At 40.1% G+C, this 24281-nt stretch overlaps 1 protein-coding gene across 1 annotated transcript in view; it reads left to right on the plus strand.

The window, feature by feature from the left end:
- Nucleotides 1-24281, plus strand: part of LOC149152435 (CDK5RAP3 protein homolog) — a 275534-nt gene that overhangs the window by 48070 nt on the left and 203183 nt on the right. Inside the window, exons 3-7 of the mRNA XM_089439307.1 lie at nt 14294-14388; nt 14600-14694; nt 14838-14973; nt 15353-15502; nt 15683-16261. Of these exons, the coding sequence (XP_089295433.1) occupies nt 14294-14388; nt 14600-14694; nt 14838-14973; nt 15353-15502; nt 15683-16261 (1055 nt within the window). The remainder of the gene's footprint in view (nt 1-14293; nt 14389-14599; nt 14695-14837; nt 14974-15352; nt 15503-15682; nt 16262-24281) is intronic.

The following is a 24281-nucleotide window of genomic DNA, read 5'->3' on the forward strand; positions in this document are numbered from 1 at the left end:
AACTTGTAGATCAAAGCATGTTCTTGCATATATTGGATGTATTTTGTGTTGTTTTTCCACGATCTTGGGTCTAGGATAAAATCTTAGAATCTCTGAAGCAACCAAACCAAGAATCACAATGATACTACTTTGCACAGCGGAATATAAACAACAATAAATCTACTAGTGCACAAAATATATACAACTTTTTACAATTTTCAACCCAATCACTATCCACACTTGGTCCACTCTCACGCTACCCTCCAACAGTCCACGAGTGACCAAGTCTGCTGTAGCATCTGCTCCTAGTTAGGGAATCCAACACCTAGGAAACCCCTCCACATGGCTGCTAACAGAGTTCCAAGCTGTTTTCTCCTAGGACACCATCAACTAGCATCAATTCAACCTTAACACATCAATACAATACATACCGAGCCTTGCTAAGCTTTTGTGTCACCCTGGTGCAGTCTGCTACATGTTCAACTCTCACTTGCGCTCCCTGTACTCGCGTTCCTGCACTTGCGCGTTCCTACTCCTGCACTCGCGCGTTCCTGCACTCGCGCGCTCCTGCACTTGCGCGTTCCTACTCCTACACTCGCGCGTTCCTTCACTCGCGCTGCCTTTCTTGATGTGTAGACTATGAAAGATGCTTCTTGGATGTGTTAAATGACTCTCCTCCACCTTATATTTATACACAATACAAGGTCTCCATCAAATCACATGTGTGGGCTTGACAACTTGTCACAAGGTCTCTAAACACCTAGCCGACCTTGACCAAACCTACATATTGACTTCAAAAATTAATAGCTTAATTTCTACAACTTGGATTTCGACGATTTTCGTTACATCCAGTTTGTCTCGGCGTCCTCTATCATCTCCATCCATCACATGTAGAAATATTCTCATGGTTTGGCCCCAACATCGATGGGTACAAAACCCCAAGCTTGGGTTTCAAGCCCACAAGCCACACTTTGTGTGCCAACTGCTCCACAACCCTCAAGCATAGGGTTTGGAGTACATCCCAAGCTACAAATCTCAATACTCCCTTTTACCGAGGGAGGTACTTCCAACACTAGGAAGTCTCTATCAATACTGGCGACACTGGCCCATCTGGCATCCATTACTACAACATACTCTGTAGAATGAACCTTGCAATCTCGGTAGTGCCTCTACCTCATCACATCTGAACTTGAAGATCCCAAGCCTCCATAGGGCTGCTCCCTCTGAGGCTAGATTCCCTCTTAGCCTACAGGATCTCCACTGGCTCAGTCCTGCAAGTACTCATCCTCCTAGAGCAAATACAACTTGTGCAAACCCCTCCAATCTCGGATATGCAACATCATTATCCGATGAAGACTCTAGCTTGCCAATCTGAAGTCCATCACATGAAGCCATCTCGATCAACTTGATCTCGTCCAAGCCAAAGAAACCCTCGAGTTGCCCCAACCATCCATGACAAATAAACTGAAGTCCATGATCAACAATCTTCCCTACAACAAATTGTTGCTCACCAGGCTCAACACCAATCCACCAAAACTCTCGGCCAATCTTGCTGCCAAGACAGTGAAGACCACATCTCCATGTCTTCAGTGGAACCCTCTGCTCCATGATCTAGACACCCACAACTCCCTCTGAGTTGCTTCGCTGTGCACACTTTGATTCACTGTCCCTCAAAGTAGCTTAGATTTACTCTGAAACCATGTTGTTTTTCCACGATCTTGGGTCTAGGATAGAATCTTAAAATCTCTGACGCTACCAAACCAAGAATCACAACATTACTATGCACAGTGGAATATAAACAACAATAATTCTACTAGTGCACAAAATATAGACAAAGTTTTACAATTTTCAACCCAATCACTATCTACACTTGGTCCACTCTCACGCTGCCCTCCAACAGTCCACGAGTGACCAAGTCTGCTGTAGCATCTGCTCCTAGTTAGGGAATCCAACACCTAGGAAACCCCTCGACATGGCTGCTAACAAACTTCCAAACTGTCCTCTCCTAGGACACCATCCACTAGCATCAATTCTGAAGCATAAAACTTCTAGACAGACAGAAATATATATAGAAATATTTTATTAATAAGATGAATTACAGATGATTATTGTTTACAATGGGTTGCCTGGCTTATATACCGCCATGGGCACCCTTTGGGAAAGGGCATGATCTTATGATCGTACCCTTTCGTCTAATTAAAATTAAAATTAAATAATAACCCTAAAATTAACTAATTTTTTACGTAACATTGCCTTCCTCTCGAAAGAATGCTTTGTCCTCAAAGCATAAGTAATGACGGATGTTGTTGAAGAATGATTCATTCTCCCAAGAAACGTCTTCTTCGGCAAGTCCTTCCACTTGATTATATATTCCAAGATGATCAAGGTCCCACACTTTAAAAGATCTTGGATTAATCTCTCAATTTCTATTTTTTGGAGATGTGGATATCGGTATGGCTTGATGTTGTTGGGGTCTGACCCTGCCTTGAATTCTATTGTATGCTCAATTTCCCTATTAGGCGGAATATTCATAGGTAGGTCTTGAAATACTTTTTCATGCTTCCGAATCATATCTTGTATCTCGGTGACTCTTCTCTGGTCATATTTGCAGATAACATTTCTAACTGGTGACATTGTACTGCATAAGCAGGTGCTCTTCTTCGACTCAGCTTCATCATCTGAGATGATGATACAACTTGATTTTCGGGTGCTTGGAATCCGTGTAGTTTGTACTTCTGACCTCCCCATTTGAATTTTATAAATTGTACTTGATGGTTGGCGGCATAAGTACCTAAAGTTCGTAGCCATTGGATACCTAAGACTACATCTACTCCTCCTAACGGTACCATGAAGAATGGAGACTCTAGATTAAAGTCTTGAATCTGCAAATTGACTGTTAAATTTGGACAACTAGGTCCAAACTCCATGTTCTAATGCTCAGATTAAGAGGCTAATATTTTTGTTGGATTCCTCTTTCTGAGAGGTGTAAAATCCATATAAAAATAGTCTTAATCCGATGAGTAGAACTTATATTTTGAATTTATTATTCTTAATATATTATATGTGCAAAGGTCAGCCAGTTTTGTAATGTAGGCTCACATGCCCAACATATGTGTCACACACCCTCATTGATGGATATATATATACAGGAAAAGTTGGAGAGAATTTGAACACAACACAACTCACATCTTCCTCTCTCATCCTAAAAAGTACGAGCTACCTGGAGGACGAATTTCAGCCACACGTGGGAAGGACGAAGAGGATTTTTCTGCTGCTAGGGTTTCTGCTGCTAGGGTTTCGCAGAAGTTTGACCAGCGTTGACTTTGGTCAACGCTTGGTCCAAACAAGCTGAAAACTTGTGGGAGGTTCGATTTTTGAAGGCCATACTACCTGGCACAAAAATCGAGGTCAAAGGGTTGACCGTTTTGCTGCTGCGTTGACTTTTAGCTTGCTGCCCCATGCGTTGACTTTTCAGGACAGCGTTGACTTTTGTAGAACTGACTTGGGTTGACTCATCTACTGGTTGGAGGGTTGTTGTGACACATGCTGGGCTGGCTGACCAAAGGAGACTTTGCTGGTTGAAGCATCCTGTTGATCGCCGAAACAAACACATACATTTTTCTTGTTTCTGATTTGTCTTCTGTAAGATCTGCTTATATGTTCTATCTGCATTTTGCTTATCTACTTGTATGATTGCTGTGAGAAAAGTGAAATTGCTCTTAGCATAGAACATCTACAAAACTTTACATGGTATCGGAGCTGAGGTGAAGACAAACTCTATCTATAGCAATCATCATCGAAGGAAATGGATTCCTCTAAGCTTGAATTCAGGGAGAATGACAAGCTGACTGGAAGTGATGACTTCCATGCCTGGAAGATGTTATTAGATCTCAAATTAGAAGATCATGATCTCCTAGATCATGTGACAGGGAAGATTCAAGAACCTCCATCAAATGCCTCTGCTGCTGTTAAACACAAGTATAAGAAGGGAGAAATCAGCGCAAAACTGCTGATCAGGGAATCCATAAATAAGAGTCTGGTTGCCTACATATCTGAACTAGGCACATCCAAGGAGATGTATGACAAACTGATACTTATGTTCCGAGTAAACAATGTGAACCAAGTGCTATTCCTCAAGAACAAGTTGAAGAATATGAAGAAGGGCCGAGACGAGTCTATTCAAACTTTCTTTATGAAGTTGACCGAAACCAGGAACAATCTGCTAGCTATTGGGGAGACAATAGCTGATCGTGAGATGGTTCTCACCGCACTTGGAGGACTTCCATATGAATGGCAAGTATTCACAACTACCATTCTCAACAATAATACCATCCCTAACTTTGATGAGCTTCTGTCTAGATGTATGCAAGAAGAAACAAGGATGAAGGAATTTGATAATGAAAGAAATGCTGCCTATGTTGCTCATTCCCGAAAGAAGAACTCTGGTGGTTCCAAGGACAAAGGAAGGACTAAGACTCAAAAGAAGAAGGGTAAATGTTTCACCTGCCATAGGACTGGACACTATGCTAGAGAATGCCCCTTCCAGAAGAATTCTCCCGATAGTGACGACAACAACAACAACCGAAGGAATGGGAATCAAAGAAATGACAAATCCAAAGGAAAGAGGAAGGCTCACTTTGAAGGAAACCATCCACCTTCTAAAAGGACCAGAAATACCAGGTATGAGGAGTCTAATGTTGTTGATAAAAGAAATGAGTATATTCTAATATCTGCTCTCTCAGCTGCATCTCCGCCCGACACTATGGATGTCTGGCTAATCGATAGTGGTGCCTCAAGACACATCACCGGATTCAAGGAAGCACTTTCTGACATGGTTGAAAGGGATACTAATCTAGAAATTATCCTTGGGGATAATGCCACTTATCCTGTGAAAGGGACCGGGACTGTGACCCTCCACTTGTCTCAAGGACAAGTCCTCCATCTACAAGATGTACTCTATGTACCCAAATTGAAGAAGAACCTTGTGTCTGTATCTGCCATGGAAGACAAAGGATTCAATGTAACTTTCTCTGATGGAAAGGTACTCATGTGGAAGAAGAGCTTCAAGGAAGCTATCTCAATTGGTTTTAGAGTTGGTACACTCTACCAGGTTGGAGGGAGTCCGTTGGGAGCTATGACTTGTGATACTATCCGTCAAACCGAACTATGGCACCGAAGATTTGGACACCTTCATTACAAGGCTCTTCCCGAAGCAAGGAAGGTGGTGACAGGGATGCCTGATTTTGGAAATAATCATAAAGGTGTATGTAAGGGCTGTGCTGAAGGAAAACATACAAGGGGACCTTTCCCCTCAAGTGTCACAAAGACATCTGAGATATTGCAACTGGTCCATTCTGATCTTTCCGGTATGTTGCCTGTAACATCCCTGGGGGGATGTTCTTACTATATGACATTTACTGATGACTTCTCTCGCAAAACCTGGATATACTTCTTGAAGAAGAAGGATGAGGCTTTCATGTGGTTCCGTACCTTCAAAGCCTTGGTGGAAAATATGACCGGAAAGAAGATCAAGATTTTGAGGACTGACAATGGCACTGAATATGAGTCAAATGAGTTCAAAGACTTTTGCAGAGAAGCTGGCATTAAGAGGGAGACTACCACTGCATATACTCCTGAGCAGAATGGTGTTGCTGAACGCAAGAATAGGACTATTGTGGAAGCTGCCCGTGCCATGCTATGTGACCAGGGTCTTCCAAAGTTTCTATGGGGAGAAGCTGCAAATACTGCTGTGTACATTCAAAACCGATGCCCTCATTCCGCTTTGGACTCCAAAACTCCCGAAGAGGTTTTCTCTGGTAAGAAACCTGATGTCTCACATTTTAGAATTTTTGGATGTCCTGTCTATTTTCATGTGCCGAAAGAAAAGAGAAGTAAGTTGGATGCTACTGGGAAGAAAGGAATGTTTGTGGGCTACAGTGAGACTTCTAAGGCATATAGAGTCTATGTACCTGGTCAAAGGGAAGTAGAGATAAGCCATGATGTCACTTTTGACGAAGATGCTTCCCTGAAGAAAGTAGTAGATCTTCCTAGATCTGAAGAAAACCATGAAGAAAGACCTGGAAATCTGGAAGAACCCCAGGATGAGACTATGCCTGATGTTGAAGGGCCAATGGACCCTATTGATCCTTCCCCTTCTCTAGGAAAGAGGCCATCATGGCTCAGGGACACCCTCGAAGATGCTAAGGGTCATGCTGCCCCAAGGGGAACATTCCGAGAAAGCAAGAAGCCGTGTAGATACCAAGGGTATCTAGCTGCCATGAGTACTATTATACAATCTGAACCTGGATCTTTTGAAGAAGCCATCAAGCATCAAGTCTGGAAGGATGCTATGCATGAAGAATATGAGGCTATTATGAAGAATGATGTCTGGGATGTGGTCCCGAGACTGAAGGACAAATCTGTTGTCACCGCTAAATGGCTCTACAAGATTAAACATGGATCTGATGGGAGTGTTGAAAAGTTTAAGGCAAGATTTGTTGCCCGTGGCTTCTCTCAAAAGGAAGGAATTGACTATGACGATATATTTGCACCTGTGGCTCGATATACCACCATCCGATCCATCATAGCCCTTGCTGCTACGCAAGGATGGAGTCTTCATCAGATGGATGTCAAGACCACTTTTCTGCATGGTGCAATAAAGGAAGAGGTGTATGTAGAACAACCTCTGGGATTTGAAGTTCAAGATCGAGACACTTATGTCTGCAGGTTGAAGAAAGCCCTCTATGGGTTAAAGCAAGCACCTAGAGCTTGGTATGATAGGATGGATAGTTACTTGATGAAGCTGGGCTTCACTTGAAGCAATGCTGATCCAAACCTTTACTTTAAGGTTGAGGAAGGAAAGCCTCTCATTCTAGTGCTGTATGTGGACGACCTCTTCCTGACAGGTGATGACCCTCTCATTCATCAATGTAAGAGGGAGCTTGCTGCTGAGTTCGAGATGAAAGACCTAGGACTGATGCACTATTTCCTAGGCCTGGAGGTCTGGCAGAGACCTGGAGAGATTTTCCTTTCTCAAGGAAAGTATATTGTGAAGCTTCTGGAAAGATTTGGGATGGTGGACTGTAAGTCCGTGTCGACACCAATGGAACTCAACTTTAAGAAGTTGAGTGGCAGCGCTGCAGGGCCTATCTTGGCCAATCCTACTGAGTATCGTCAACTCATAGGAGCTTTGATGTTCTTAGTGAACACCCGTCCGGACATATGTTTTGCAGTGAATACTTTGAGTCAACAGATGGTTGAGCCTCATCATTTTCATTGGGTTGGTGCCAAGAATCTTTTGAGATATCTTCGGGGCACGATAAACCATGGGCTGAGATACACTGCCGGGAGTGTGATACTCCGGGGATATACTGATGCCGATTGGGCTGGCAGTGTGGTGGATCGTAAGAGCACATCTGGATGCTGTTTCAATCTTGGTTCTGCTTCGATCTCATGGATGAGCAGGAAGCAGAAGTCGGTGGCTTTGAGCACCGCGGAGGCCGAATACATTGCTGCTAGTATGGCCTGTTGTGAAGCAGTTTGGTTGAGGAAGCTCTTTAGTGAGCTGTTCCAACATGTGCTAGATACCACTGTAATACTCTGTGATAATCAGAGTGGGATTCGTATGACTAAGAATCCTGTGTTCCACGACCGATCCAAGCATATTGATATCAGGTACCACTTTATCCGGGATATGGTACAGCGAGGCGCCGTAAGGCTCGATCATATAGGAACTGATGAGCAGGTCGCGGATATTCTCACTAAGCCCCTGGGGAAGGTCAAGTTCCTAACCTTCCGTGAGAGTCTTGGTGTCGTGGAAAGACCCTATGATGTGGGTCCTGTTGGACGATGAGCTCTGGGAGCTCTGGGGGGCTTTGGGGATAGCTTCTCGGAGCTATAAGCACTCATAATGCTTCTGCCCCACCCTTGTGATTATTGAGCTGGTTCGCCACTCATTTAATCTGTGCCCCGTATGCATCCTACCCATTGAGTTCAGGGCTCATGGGAAGTACCTCTCATTTGGCCAATGAGGTGTGGAAAAGCTAGAGACTATTAGCAAAGACTGATGGACGCATCAGAGATTGCCGTACTCTCTATCTAGGATGGCATGGTCCAACCACTTGATCTGGGATCAAGATTTGTGAGGTCTGGGACCTCTGGACTGATTATGTCAGTCGGGGAATGATGTCTTTGTGACTGACCCACTTCTGTTCTGAAATAAAGAAGCCAGCAAAGCAAGTTTCGGCGGGATGACTCACGATGTTAATTGCACTAATAGATGGAGTTCTCCCTAGTTGAGAGGGAGTGTTAAATTTGGACAACTAGGTCCAAACTCCATGTTCTAATGCTCAGATTAAGAGGCTAATATTTTTGTTGGATTCCTCTTTCTGAGAGGTGTAAAATCCATATAAAAATAGTCTTAATCCGATGAGTAGAACTTATATTTTGAATTTATTATTCTTAATATATTATATGTGCAAAGGTCAGCCAGTTTTGTAATGTAGGCTCACATGCCCAACAGATGTGTCACACACCCTCATTGATGGATATATATATACAGGAAAAGTTGGAGAGAATTTGAACACAACACAACTCACATCTTCCTCTCTCATCCTAAAAAGTACGAGCTACCTGGAGGACGAATTTCAGCCACACGTGGGAAGGACGAAGAGGATTTTTCTGCTGCTAGGGTTTCTGCTGCTAGGGTTTCGCAGAAGTTTGACCAGCGTTGACTTTGGTCAATGCTTGGTCCAAACAAGCTGAAAACTTGTGGGAGGTTCGATTTTTGAAGGCCATACTACCTGGCACAAAAATCGAGGTCAAAGGGTTGACCGTTTTGCTGCTGCGTTGACTTTTAGCTTGCTGCCCCATGCGTTGACTTTTCAGGACAGCGTTGACTTTTGTAGAACTGACTTGGGTTGACTCATCTACTGGTTGGAGGGTTGTTGTGACACATGCTGGGCTGGCTGACCAAAGGAGACTTTGCTGGTTGAAGCATCCTGTTGATCGCCGAAACAAACACATACATTTTTCTTGTTTCTGATTTGTCTTCTGTAAGATCTGCTTATATGTTCTATCTGCATTTTGCTTATCTACTTGTATGATTGCTGTGAGAAAAGTGAAATTGCTCTTAGCATAGAACATCTACAAAACTTTACATTGACCTTATGGCATTTCCCTACCTTTTCAATCTTCTTACCATTAGCTACTATCACTTTCATGTTTGGTAAGGGAAATGAAAAAATATCGAGTCTCCTTGCCACGGTTGCATCTAAAAAATTGTGTGTGCTACCCGAGTCGATGAGAACCACTACGGTGTTCTTCTTTATGTGTCCTTTTAACTTTAAAGTTTGAGGTTGTGATATACCCGTCATGGCTGATAATGACACTTGCGGAATACTTCCGTCATCTAATTCTGGTGAGAATTCTGGGGCGTCTTCTGTGTCTTCTATGTCATAATCTTAACAGTTTGAATCATTGGTTGCTTCACAATTATATAGGTTCTTTGGTTCTTTTCCTTTAGCACATCTATGTTTGGGGTCCCATTTCTCACCACAACGTTTACATTTACCCTCTTTTATCCTTTGTATTTCCACATTAGATTTTTGATCTTCATGACGATGTGGTGGAACATATCTTGTATTATTTGAGTCCACATACTGGGGTATCCTTCGTCTTGCATAATTTTTTTCCGCTTTTGACCAAAATATTGGTTCGGATTTCTTTTTGGCTGTTTTTGCTTTTCGTCTTGCTACTTCTATAGATGTAATGTCATGCATCTCAAGTTCTTCTTGTAAATGGGTTTTGAATCCCGAGATGTATGACTGAATTAGACGAGATTCTGATAACCTAGCTACTCGTGTTGCTAAGGTCTCCCATTCTTGAGTGTATTCGTCCACACTTCCTTTTTGTCGTAATTTGATGAGTTTTGAAAAGAACTCTTCTTCCTTTACACCTTGGAATCTTTTAAAGAATGCATCTTTAAATTTCCTCCAGCTAATGACGTGTGTTGTCTTTTTCCACCACATATACCAGTTATATGCTTCTCCCTCCATTTTCATGGATGCATGCTTGAGCTTTTCGTCATCGTCATTGATGTCATATACCTCAAAGTATTCTTCTGCTTTATTTATCCATGCAACATTGTTTTTTTCGTTTCCATCGAATTTAGGCATCTCGACTTTTGCCCTTCGTTGGTATGTTGCTAATGGTTGAGCGAAAAAAGGGTGTTGATTGGTAAAGTTATCCCAGAGTTGCTTGTTTGTAAAGGCTGTGTTACTCGCTTCTTGGTGGGGTGTCGTTGATTTTTTTGGGGATTCAACTTTGTCATGAGAGTCTATTGACTTTGTTGAATCTGATGAGATGTGTTCTTGATTCTCTTCATTTTCTTTTAATAGTTGTTCGGGCGTATAATTCGCCTTTTTACACAGAATTTTCAGCATTGTTAAGATCTCTCTGATGTTTACTTCTGTTTGGACATGTTGATTTTCCATCTTTATTTCTATTCGATTTGTCCTATCACGAAGATTTTTGATTTCGTCAGCTTGTTCCCCAAGCTTGATCTGGAATTCATTTAATCTTTTACTGACCTTATCATGGTTGCTATTTATCTTATGCTCCTCCAACAATTTTTTTTGGAAATCCGCCATTGTCATTGTCGACATTGAGCGGGGTTGCGGAGGCGTGTATTTACTTGCTAGCTAAAATATTTTTCCCCTCTTTTTTTTTTTTAATGAGCTAAAATAAATTTTTTACATATAACTTTTAATTAATTAAAATAAATTTAATTAATTAAATTAACTTTTAATTAGTTAAAATAAATTTAATTAATTAAATTAAATTATATATATATATATATATAACTTTTTAATTAATTAAAATAATTTTAATTAATTAAATTAACTTTTTTATATATATAAATTATAACTAAATTAAGTTATATATTATATAACTTATAATTAAATTATAATATTTATTATATAACTTATATATATATATCATATATATTGTATATGTATGTGATACGGAGAGTCACGTACACCCGAAGGTCACGTCCGATGCTCCTATCGTGACCCGTATCTGCACAGAAATACCGTGGCCCTTCCTGTCCGATTGTGGCCACGAGATTCTTGTTTACCAGCAAACAACGATTGCAGTGTTTTCCACGGTGGCAGTTGTTAACTCGCGGACGTCTTTGTTGTTTTGTATGCTAATTCACTCACGCAGACGGAAGCAGACAGCGGATCCTTGGTGACCCGATGCCCCCACGCACAGGCTGCCTACGTCCAGAAAAAAGGACTGCTACGAATCCGATTTTGTCAATATATATATATATATATATATATATATATATATATTTTTCACTGCCGCTGGGGAACGCACGTCTATTCAGTCAATTGTTGTGCACAGCGAGATGCAGCTGGACTGAGCGGACTGCCTAAGAACCGAACCGCTCTGATACCAGATGAAGCATAAAACTTCTGGAGAGACAGAAATATATATAGAAATATTTTATTAATAAGATGAATTACAGATGATGATTGTTTACAATGGGTTGCCTGGTTTATATACCGCCATGGGCACCCTTTGGGAAAGGGCATGATCTTATGATCGTGCCCTTTCGTCTAATTAAAATCAAAATTAAATAATAACCCTAAAATTAACTAATTTTTTACATAACAAATTCAACATTAACACATCAATACAATACATATCGAGCCTTGCTCAGCTTCTGCGTCACCTTGATGCTATCTGCTACATGCTCAGCCCTCACTCGCGCTTCCTGCACTCGCGTTCCTGCACCCGCACATTCCTACACTCGCGTGTTCCTGCACTCGTGCGTCCCTGCACTCGCGCATTGCTGCACTTGCTTGTTCTTGCACTCGCGTGTCCCTGCACTTGCGATCCTGCACTCACGTTCCTGCACTCGCGTTCCTACACTCGCATGTTCCTGCACTCGTGCTACCTTTCTTGATGTGTAGACTATGAAAGATGCTTTTTGGATGTGCTAAATGACTCTCCTCCACCTTATATTTATACACAATACAAGGGCTCCATCAAATCACATGTCTGGGCTTGACAACTTGTCACAAGGTCCCTAAACGCCTAGTTGACCATGACGAAACCCACATATTGACTTAAAAAATTAATATCTTCATTTCTACAACTTGGATCTTGACGATTTTTGTTACGTCCGATTCATCTCCGCGTCCACTATCATTTCCATCCATCACATGTAGAAATCTGCTCATGGTTTTGGCCCCAACATCGATGAGTACAAAACCTCAAGCTTGGGTTTCAAGCCCACAAGCCACACTTGTGTGCCAACTCCTCCACAACCCTCAAGCATAGGGTTTGGAGTAGTGTTGATAATATCGGTGATATTCGAAAATATTGCGATATTTTCGGCAAAACGATATGTTGCCGAGAAATATCAGCAAAATATCGCGATATTTTGAAAAATATCGGCAAAATATCGCCATATTTTGAAAATATTGGCTTTGTTTAAAAACTTGAAAAAATTGATTTTTTATGCTTGCCGATATTTGCCGATATTGCCGATAAGATGTTTTCTGCACCCTTGCCGATATTTTGCCGATACCGATATTATCAACACTGGTTTGGAGTACTTCCCAAGCTAAAAATCTCAACATTCTGCAGTCTTGTTAGATCTGACCTCATACTTCCAATCTTGCACTGCTTTTGGTAGGCAATGCCCTTGAATATTATGTTGCCAGAATGCTCCAAGCAGTGGTTTTTCTGAGTGACTAGAATCTCCATTACCTCCAGCTGAGCATTGAAAAGGACACGAATGATGAGGAGTTTGGGAGGGATTGCCGACTGATCCAACATTCCTACAAACTCCTGAGATAATCTAACTGAAAGAGGGGGCCGATCCCCCTCCCATGGAACTAGCCATGGACAGCTATACAGAAGAAACCCTAGTTGAAAACCCTAAAAAATTAAATTATATTATTCTATACATGTTAATCGCTATGTTGCCAGGAAACGTGGGTTCGGGGACGGGTACGGGGACGGGGACGGGAACGGGGACGTCATTTTTTGAAACAAGGTGCGTGGGTTCGTCGGGGGTATATTATAATTTATATATATAATATATAAATATTATATTTTATAAATTATAATATATGTGAAATTGTATATTTTTCAACTTTAAACAAGAAAACTAAAATACTTGTGATTTAAACTTTAGATATTTAAGCATGCACATCATTGAACATTCAACATTCACAATGAAATTTCAAAATTTCTAGTGTTATATCAAGTGTGAATTGGAGTTTACATATTAATAAGAATCATGATATATGTCCATTGTCATTCTACATTCAAAATTTGCCTTAAGGCATCTCCAAACAAAAACTAGGAAATTTTAAAATACTAAAATAAAAATAGCTAATAGTGAACAATGGCTTCCTCAAGCCATGTCATCAACATCACTCAGATCTTCAGTTAGCATGCTCTCCAGGTAGGAATCACTCTCATCTCGAGGCTCTCTCATCCATAGCAACTGGAGGTAGCTCAATAAGGCCATCTGGTTGTATCTCCTCACCCACACACATAACATCATCTGTGTATTGGTCCCATCTCTTGAAAGGACCCTCCTTGTAACGAAGATCTTTTCGAGATATGAGACAAAGTGTGCTATGAATGTACACTAAGTTCTCTGCCTTCTTTAAGCCCAACCTATTTCTCTTTACTAATGGATAAAGACATAAGTACTCCAATTCCTCTCGAAAGATGCAGAACTAGCTACTTGGAATATTAGGGGAAGCCCATTAAATTAATTAAAAATTTAAAAATTAAAATTAAAATGAACTCCAAAGAACTCGATTTTGGGGTTCCAAGTACCCATCATCAGGGTTCTTCGTACCTGTCAAGACAAAAGAACCCAATTTTTTTTAATGGAGAACCCGGTTCTTTATAGAAGAACCCGGTTCTTATGGGTTCTTCTCAGAAGCACCCATCCAAGAATCCGGTACTTGGGTTCGAGAACCCGGGACGGGTTCGAGAACCCCACCCCCGGGTTCGGGAACCCGTGCAACATAGGTTAATCGTTATACATCAGATTATTTATATTATTTTATACATAGTTATGTTCATAACACCCTGCTGAAGCAAGCTGTACTGTAATGTATACATCACCATTGGATTATAATAACTAAAAGCACGACTATGAAATGCTATCACAACCTATGTTTGTGTGTTTGCACATGTACATCCACCTATTTTTTTAAGCATTGTAAATAGTTTTATCTATTCTCTCCTTTCTGAAAGCAAATTTTATATTTGTCAGACACAGGATACCTGGAGGCAAAGCGTACATGTGTTATCTTATCAGAATCGACCCCTGAAGTTCGTAACATATTTGGTCGGCTTTCAGGAGCTGCAGTAAGTATTGGAAAACACAATTGTTTTCATTCATCTATTTTATTGATTTACTGTTGGCTATGTTTTTTCAAATACTCATATTTTGTCAGGGAGAATGGGAAGCTATTGTCTGAGCTTTTGAAAAAGATTATCTGTACCACAATTATTTTTATTCATCTATTTTATTGATTTACTATTGGCAATGGTTTTTCATATACTCATATTTTGTCAGGGAGAATGGGAAGCTATTGTCCGAGCTTTTGAAAAAGATTATCTGTACCTTGGTGAAGCTGCACAAATCATAGTTCAAAATGTCAATTATGAAATGTATGGCTCATGTGTCATCAACTGCTATATTATCTTTAGTCTTAAGATTTTAAAAATCTGTTCTTGCGTTTCCTTTTTTATACAGTTATGTATTAATTCAAGTCAAGATTACTGAGACCATCTTTTGGATGAAAAAAATAAAGTCCTTATGAAAAAAAGCAGGTTCAGAAAATTCAGCAACAGATGGCAGACCTAGACCGGAAAGAAGCTGAGCTTAAAAGGAGTGCAAACGCTTCAGCAATGAAATACCAGGAGGCTTGCCAGGAGCTGGGGTTGCAGGTTTTGTCTTTTGATGTTCCATCTTTCACATAACTATTTTGCATGTCAGATGTTGCTGTTTCATGCTTGAACTGACAATCATTTTATTTTCAAGTGATTTTGCATTCAGCTGTATGCATTTAAACCCTGAATATCACCGGGTTAAGATATCAAAGATTTCAGGTGGAGCTGTAATTGTTTATTGCTTCGATATACATTGGTTGTAACATCCAGGATTAAAAATTGAGTTCTAATCATTTACCTCTACATGACATTAAATTTATAGTTGCCTATGCAGTTAGGTTGTGTGTTGTTGGATTGTGTTTTCAATATACTATCTATAATGCCTGCTGCCTTTTGATGTATTAGTGAGTAACAGTCAAATTCACTTGGTTAATAGGGCGAGAATGTCAGGTTAGAACTTCTGGAAATGGCTAAAACGCTCCCATCAACGTTTGCTGAGATTGTGGAGATTTTATGTGGTGATTCTGTTCAAAAAGCGCTGGGATTCTACCAAATATTTGTTGATCATGCGCACACAGAAAAAGGGGTAAGATGAATAATTACAACATTAAATTGCACTCCATTGATTAAATATTGTATTTCAGTAGTTGGGAAGACTGTCCTCATCTTGAAGTACATTTGAGTTATGTTTCTTTGTAGATGGGTAGTTTAGTAGGATCATGTGGTACCTGGATTTAAAGATTAATATTTTGCATGTCACTTTCAGAAAGTTGCCAGAAATGTGCTTCCAAGTTTAAGAGATTTTCGTGACAACCCTCCTGTTCTTGATGCTTTTTCAAGTTCCGATGTTGCAGCTACTGCAGTTTTCTTGACTAAAGAACAGGAAAAAACATCTGGGGTCGAAGTTTCCTCAAATGATAGTGATTGGAACATTAACACAACAGCTGATGAGACTGCTGAGATTGACTGGGAAATTGGTACCATTGAGCAATCTGAGACTTGTAGAAATGACAAAGTGGAACAGACTTTGCAAGCAACCAGTGAAAAACTGGAGTTTGTATTGCAGGATGACACTGTAAAAGGTGGATTTCAGCCATTAGATACTAAGAATGACATAATTGACCATGTAGAAGATACTGGAGTATCTGAACCTATTCAACCAGAAATATGCTGGGACATTAGCATTGAAGATGCTTCAGTAGCTGCGACTGAAGAAACTATGGAACGGGAGTCATTGGCACACCATTTGAGCAACTTCCCTGAAGCAACTGAAAATGAAAAACACCCTCTTAGCCCATTCTTGGATACAGAGTATAGAAATAAACTTCTTGATGATTTATTTGAGGTATGCACTGTTCCATATGTGTATGCTCACACCTGTCTCTTAGTGGATGATATTTAACACTTATTTTCTACAAGTTTGTTGTGACAAAGGCCTATTTGTTAGGGATGTTGGTGCACTCTGCTTATTTGTTTAGGGTTTGAGAAGTATATTATATAAATATGCATTCCATAGCTTGGCAAAATCAGTTGACACAAGACTCCTTTAAACTTTTCTAGATGGTGGAACACATGAAATCTCAGAACTGAATCCTGGTTTTCTGGACTCTTTTGGCAGTCCAGGGGATTGTTGTCATATATTTTCTTTCTTGTCTAACATTGTTAAGGATGCAATTACCATATTGGGTCTCTCAATCTTGAGATATGTGCACATGGAGAAGATAACCCAGGCTGCTGTAGGTGCAAATGGAATATTGGGGAATGTCCCCTACATATTCAAGGGAATGCCTACCTTTGATTATGCAACAAGCACAATGTAGGTATTTTGGTGCTGTATATGTGTGGTCTGATTTACATATCAGTACCAAGAATATAGGCACTTTTAACTTTCAGCAAGACAAACCTAGTATCCTTTTCTATCTAGGCTGTTGTTAATGCCAGGAAGCTGTAATATCCTCACTTGTAAATCTCCCAAAATGGCCACTGTATTTTCTTCAAAGTTTGTATAATTTCTAGTTAAGTCTTTGTCAAACAATTTGATGAAGGTAATGCTGTAGGTGTAGTTTGCTGTATTTTATTTAGACAAGCACACAGTCCCAAATATACATCATACAACACTTCAGAACAGCTCTATATCATTCACTGTAAGTTACCCCACTGATGTACCCCAAATTTCCCTTTAATTTTATGAATCTTGTTTTAGTGTTCCACTGTGTCACTTTGTCAAACACTTTGTATACTATGGGCTGTAGGTGCATGTTTAGAGCTGAGTTCAAGGGATCAACACAGCACCAAGATTATACCACAGAAATGCTTAAACCAACTGTCTATATTTTATAATAATAAATTTAGAAATACAAATGCCATTCAAATATAATTCACTTCAGCAATAATTTATAAATACAACATTCAGCCCTTATACTAATGGAATGATAGAGTTTACAATGCTCAATAATAACAAGAAGGAACCTGGAATAATTTTGAGCATTCAACTCCCCAGACAGCCAGGGATCTCAGCCTCTAATATCGATAGATTTGACCTTCACCCAATCACCATAACTCAATCAGCACATGGCAGAATTACCTGATACTTTTCAGCTATGATTCCACTTTCAGGATAGGGCTCAGGAACTTCAGTTAACAATAAATGAGTATACAGCTTGTGCCAGAAGTCTCAGACTGATTTGAGGAGGTGAAACTCGACATGTACAGGGATGTATACTGTCTCTTATGCCCAGAACTCGACCTGATATAACCCAGCTCTCCTAGAAGGTGGATTCTTGCAAGAATTCCGGCCTGTATGGTAAGAAAACTCAACCCCAAACACTCAGCAAGATTCTTCCCTCAGAACTGATGCAAATTGACCCTCTTTTAATGGGAAACTCGTCCATCCTAACCACAGCAACTTGATCCTCTTTTAATGGGATACTCATCCATCCTAACCACAGCAACTTGACCCTCTTTTAATGGGAAACTCGTCCATCCTAACCGCAGCAACTTGACCCTTGAAATTGGTATATTCGGCCCTCTTTAAATGATGGTACTCCTTTCTCAATAAAAGATTATTTTGCCGCCATTCTCCAATACAACAATAATTTCCTTTCATTCTCCAATTAAATGAGTTTTCTGCCATTTTCCATTAAAATAATATTTTGCCTTCCTCCTCCAATGAAATATTATTTTGCGATCTTCCCATTAAAATCATAATTTCTCCCTTCTCTCTCAAAATAATATTTCCCCTTTTTAATATTTCCAAAATTTTGCAAAACTCTTAAGTGATTTTTGCATGCACAAAAATTGGGAACATCACAGTCCTCGCCACCAAAAATTGCTTGTGCTTAATTAATATCACCCTATGCTGTTGATTCACAGGCTGCCCGAGCTAATGCCAGGGTCCCAAATATGCCACTGAGCCACTACTCGTTGTTGCTGTTGGCATTATGAGATAAGTGTTGTCCTTGATGGCAAACCACACTGATGACAAATCATAGTGCAGAAGGTCAGCAGCAAGGAATTGATGATCAGACAGCAAGGAATTGATGATCAGACTATAAGAAGAAGAGAAAGTTCATACACGCAGGTTCGTTAAGCCCAAGTCGCGTGTACACGCTGGTTGGCTTCAGCAAAAGCGCGTGTATGTGGAAAAGTACCTTTGGTCCATGGCGGTTATTCCTTGGAAGTTGTGCCTATGGTTTTGGACCTTGGCGTCTCGGCGGACGTGTTGATCCCTAGTTTTGAAGTTGATGGTATTGGATTTCTATGGTTTTAGGCTCTTGGTATTGAACAAGGCCTAAGGCTATATAAAGGGAAGGAAATCATTAGGCAAGTGCATCTGAAATGTCTTGAATATCTGATGAAGCATTAGATCCAGTATGCAGGGTTATGGGTTGATGATGCATTGCTTGATCTGAGCTAAGGAGAGATCTCACCTGTTGATGGAGAACTAGATCTAAGGAGAGATCGGGATCAAATGGTTTGAAATGAACTATCTTTATGATACTTATTCTAGATCTACATACTGACGCATGTATTGTTCTATAAGTGTTATGAGTATGACTGATGTCTGGTACAGCTGCAAGTTATGAGAAATTATTTTTAGATCTGTACGCGGGTTGTCTTTGGTAAAAGCGCGTATACACGCGGGTTTGATTCATCTAAGTAGCGTATACATTGTAAAGCTTGATATTTGAAGTTTCAGATGGATCTGATGGTTATTACAGAGTTCTGTGTCTGCTCTGTGTTCTGGTGACTGTTGTTAACAGGGTTTCAGTGATTCAGAGTTTGATGATTGTTTTGAGCTTCAATGATAGTTATGGGTCCAGTATGAAAATTGGATGAAAAGTGGCCTTACAGATTATGTGTTGTGCTTCAGTGTATCCAGTCTGAAAATTGATGAAACGTGGTACCTGGAGGAGAGAAGATTGTAGGCAAGCACCTACGTACTAGTATCTAAGCTAGTACAAAAGCTAAAGGAGATCTTTGGAGCATTGTAGCAGGTAGCAGCCTGCGTACTAGTAAATGGATCGGCTAGTACAAGAGCAAAGGGGGTTGTAGCTCCCGTACTGGTATAAGACTGCACCAGTACAAATATTGTAAAAGGATTTTCTTATTAAGAAGAAGATTGAGATGACTTGCAGCAGGTGGTTTTCACCCACATTGGGTTTCCACCTTATATCTTTGTGTTCATGTGTGTGGCTCTTGTGTGATGTTCTGTTCTGTTATTCTGCACCTGTTTACTGTTAATATGCTTAATAATGATCTGATGCATTTACTGAAGATTAAGCTAACTGAATTATAAGATCTCTGGATATACGCGAGTTTCATTAGACACAGTAGCGTGTACACGCGGGTTCACTTAATTGAAGTAGCGTATATGTTTCTGAGTATGAAATTGAAAAGTTTGATTGATCTGATAATACTGATTCACCCCCCCTCTCAGTATTATTTCCAACAATTGGTATCAGAGCAGGTCCTTTGGTAGAAGCTTGATCGCTTGAAGGAGATCCGTGGAACAATGGGAAAGAAGCTTAAGAAGAAAGCTCATAAGAAGAAGAAGACATCTCAGAAGGACTATGACAGTGGGAGAGTCGATTGGGGATTAGGTATAAGAAGTTCTTCAGATTCAGAATCAGATTCAGAATTAGATTCAGAATCATTATCAGGTATGAATGTATTATCCTCTGATGTTCCTGCTATATTTCCTTGTGAAAGTGATGGAAGTGATAGTGAAACTACTGAACATGCTTTTATGGGTGAGCAAGAAAAGTGTCAAATAGAGGCAGTATTTAGAAGGCTTGCAGACAAAGTTAAAGATCAACAAGATCTATTGAACAAAAGGGAATGTGCTTTCAAAGAAGAAGTTACCAAACTAAAGGCCTAACTAGAAGAAGGAAACAAGGTAAGAAAGCTACTCAAGGACAAGGAAGACCAATGTCAAAAATTGCAGCATGAAGTGACATCATTAAGAAAAGAAGTCAACGAAAGAAGCACAACCATCAAGAAACTCAAAGATAGATCCAGCTACTATGAAAATCTTGAAGCTACAATCCCCTCACTAAAAGGAGATCTTGAAGAATCAAAGAAGCAGAATACAGATCTACTCCAAGCTATTGCAAAACAAGAAAACGAAGTCACCAGCTTAAAATCTCAACTAGAATGTGCCTTCCGAGTTCGTCAAATGCAGCAGGATCTGAATGAAGAACAAGAAAAGGAGATTCTCAAATTAAGGCATCAGTTGGAAGAAGGAAGGAAAGATGGAGAAGACATGAAGAAGCAATGTCTAGAAAAGGAGGAACAACTTCAAGTTGAGGTAAATATCTTGAAAGGTAAATTAGAAGAAAAGGATAAACTTTTGAGATTTCAAGATAGTACTAAAGCCTTGGATGATATTCTTAGTAGTCAAAGGTCTCCTGCTATCAAGACTGGTCTTGGTTTTCATGAATCTGTTGAAGGTGAATCTAGTTCACAAGGTGAGGCAAGGAACTCTAAAGAGAAATCTAAAATGATCAACAAGGAGATGAAAGGTCAACCCCATCAACAATCAAGGAAAGAGACTCCTCAAAGAAAATCTTTTACTCCTCCTATGAATAATGTTGAATGTTATGTATGTCATAATCTTGGACATGTTGCAGCTAGATGTAGAAGAAGAAGAGTTCAAGACTATTATGCGGACAGGTCACCTCAATCAAGGTACTTTAATGGATATTGCTTTGCTTGCAATATGTATGGTCACAAAGCTGCTGATTGCTACAGGAGGAATATGAAACATGTAAGATGTTATACATGTAACAAACCTGGACATATAGCAAAGGAATGCAGGAACAAAGGATGGACATCACACCAAAAGGAGAAAACCTCATCACACTTGAAGATATGGAGGAAGAAGGAAGTACAGTCAGCACAATGTACTGAGACACAGCACAGCACAAACATGTCAGACTCAGGGGGAGCTGAAGGTGTAAAACTTCAGTGTCCTGAATCTAATACGCAAGTTCCTTAAAGGGAAGTCGCGTATATACGCGAGTTAGACACTGCAAAGTCGCGTATATGTCAGTCTGAGGAAAAGCAGTGGGGACAGGCTCAGAAAAGGGATCTGATATGTTTCAGTCCATTATTTGCTCTATTGGTTAATAGTTACAGTCTGCTGAGGATGTGTAAAAATGTTTTGATACTTGTAAGATGTCTAGAAGTGTTTTGATCCTAACTTGATGATGATGATGATGTCTTGATGCTTATTGCTGATATATGCATGATCAGATCTAACAGATGGCACAGGTTGAGGGGGAGCATATGCCTTTAATAAATCATTGTTGGCATTATGGTTAATAGTCCTTGGTGATGATTCTTATATGGCTAAATGATATATCTTGCTATGATGTGGTTGTGAGTTGTCTATGATAAAATCACATATGATTCTTGGGGTTACATAGTTGATGATCAGATCAGATTTATGGTTGATTCCTTGATGATGCATATATGGTGCTTACATGGTGATCTTCATAAGGACAAGGAGAAGTACAAAGCTTGAATACACATCTTCCTCACTTGATGATGAGTCACTTATATACTGCTGTTGTCATATGCATAAAGATCATACAGTTATGATGCAGGCACTCATGTGGATAAAGATTGTTGCTGATGATGATATCAAGAAGCTTTGTCAAAAGAGTTTGAGCTCAAGATACATAGTGCTGATTCATGTCACATGATCTATATGATGATAGGTTTATACTTACATATGTTAATTGATGCAGATGCTCCCAAGTAATGATACTTGGATCATGTAGAGCTTGATGAAATGGCTATGGTGGTTTCACACATGATACAATGTGAATGACTCTGAATTCTGTTCAAAGGGATGAATTGATGCAGACATACCTTGTTATAGGTTGATGACCTATTCTCTACAGGACATTTACAGGTTGCTGATATGGAAATTTGTGTACGCGTTTTGTTTGAAGGATATCCGCGTGCATACGCCGTTTTACAAGGGGATAGTCGCGTATATGGTGTACGCGTGTTGCGTAAGGGATATCTGCGTATATACGCTTGTTTATGTGTATACAGGCGCGTATATGGAGATTTGAAGGAAATCAGCAGGGACAGATGTTGGTTGCAGAAAGTCTGATATAGGTCTGACAGAGATCATCTGGCACAGGTTCAGGGGGAGCAGATAATCTTCCAATGATGCATTGTTGGCATTATCTTAAAGCTTTTGGTTCTAGTTCACATTTGGTGTTGATTTCAGGAGGAACAAAGGCGAAAGGAGAACAGAAGGATCTCTTGGTTACTGATCTGAATGGTGATTATCAGATGCTGCTGGTGAATTTCATAAGTCTTGGTCTAGTTATTTCGTCTATATGTCATATATCTTTTTTGTGGTATCTCTTTTATGGTGTCAAGGTCATGTAACGGCCTATTTTGGTTTCCCCACTATGCCTGGGATGATTGATGCAATGTGATTGGTTGTCATATGTAAACTTTTGATGTATCCCCACTTGGTTGGGTGGATGAGTCAATTTTTGTATATCCTCACTTAGTTGAGAGATGGATGTATGTATGAGTCTTTGGTGATAGGAAGGTCCTTTATGATGTAGAGAGTCATGTTCTTCTTAAAGAACATCTTTTGCAGATCTTGCCTACAGTCAGGAAGAGCATGAACAGCACACTTCAGCAGTACAGAGACTTGGCATGTACTCAGGGGGAGCATTGATAGATTGGTACACCTTGGCATATACAAAGGGGGAGATTATTCAGAGATTTCAGTAGGTACTCAGGGGGAGTATGGACAGTGGAATGATTCAGCAAAGGAAGAGAATATCTTGGTCCACCCTTTGCCCTTGATGTCAAAGGGGGAGAGTGATTTGGTGTTGTTGCCATCAAGTCCAAAGGGGGAGATTGTTGGCATTATGATACATGTGTTGTACTTGATGGCAACCCTCTCATAGAAGAATATCTCACTTATGTATAACTGGATGAATCTTCAGACGAGATATCAGATGTAACTGATGGAGGATAGCTCAAAGGAATCAGATGATGAATCTTCAGAAGAGATATCAGATGTGACTGATGGAGGACAGCTCAAAAGAATCAGATGCTAATTCTAAGTATGACAAGTTAGCTTTGCCATCAAGTCCAAAGGGGGAGATTGTTGGCATTATGAGATAAGTGTTGTCCTTGATGGCAAACCACACTGATGACAAATCATAGTGCAGAAGGTCAGCAGCAAGGAATTGATGCTCAGACTATAAGAAGAAGAGAAAGTTCATACACGTAGGTTCGTTAAGCCCAAGTCGCGTGTACACGCTGGTTGGCTTCAGCAAAAGCGCGTGTATGTGGAAAAGTACCTTTGGTCCATGGCGGTTATTCCTTGGAAGTTGTGCCTATGGTTTTGGACCTTGGCGTCTCGGCGGACGTGTTGATCCCTAGTTTTGAAGTTGATGGTATTGGATTTCTATGGTTTTAGGCTCTTGGTATTGAACAAGGCCTAAGGCTATATAAAGGGAAGGAAATCATTAGGCAAGTGCATCTGAAATGTCTTGAATATCTGATGAAGCATTAGATCCAGTATGCAGGGTTATGGGTTGATGATGCATTGCTTGATCTGAGCTAAGGAGAGATCTCACCTGTTGATGGAGAACTAGATCTAAGGAGAGATCGGGATCAAATGGTTTGAAATGAACTATCTTTATGATACTTATTCTAGATCTACATACTGACGCATGTATTGTTCTATAAGTGTTATGAGTATGACTGATGTCTGGTACAGCTGCAAGTTATGAGAAATTATTTTTAGATCTGTACGCGGGTTGTCTTTGGTAAAAGCGCGTATACACGCGGGTTTGATTCATCTAAGTAGCGTATAC

Source organism: Pinus tabuliformis, chromosome 9 (assembly GCF_031772625.1).
Source record: "Pinus tabuliformis cultivar Carrire ecotype Pingquan chromosome 9, CPIR1, whole genome shotgun sequence".
NCBI classification, from domain to species: domain Eukaryota; kingdom Viridiplantae; phylum Streptophyta; class Pinopsida; order Pinales; family Pinaceae; genus Pinus; species Pinus tabuliformis.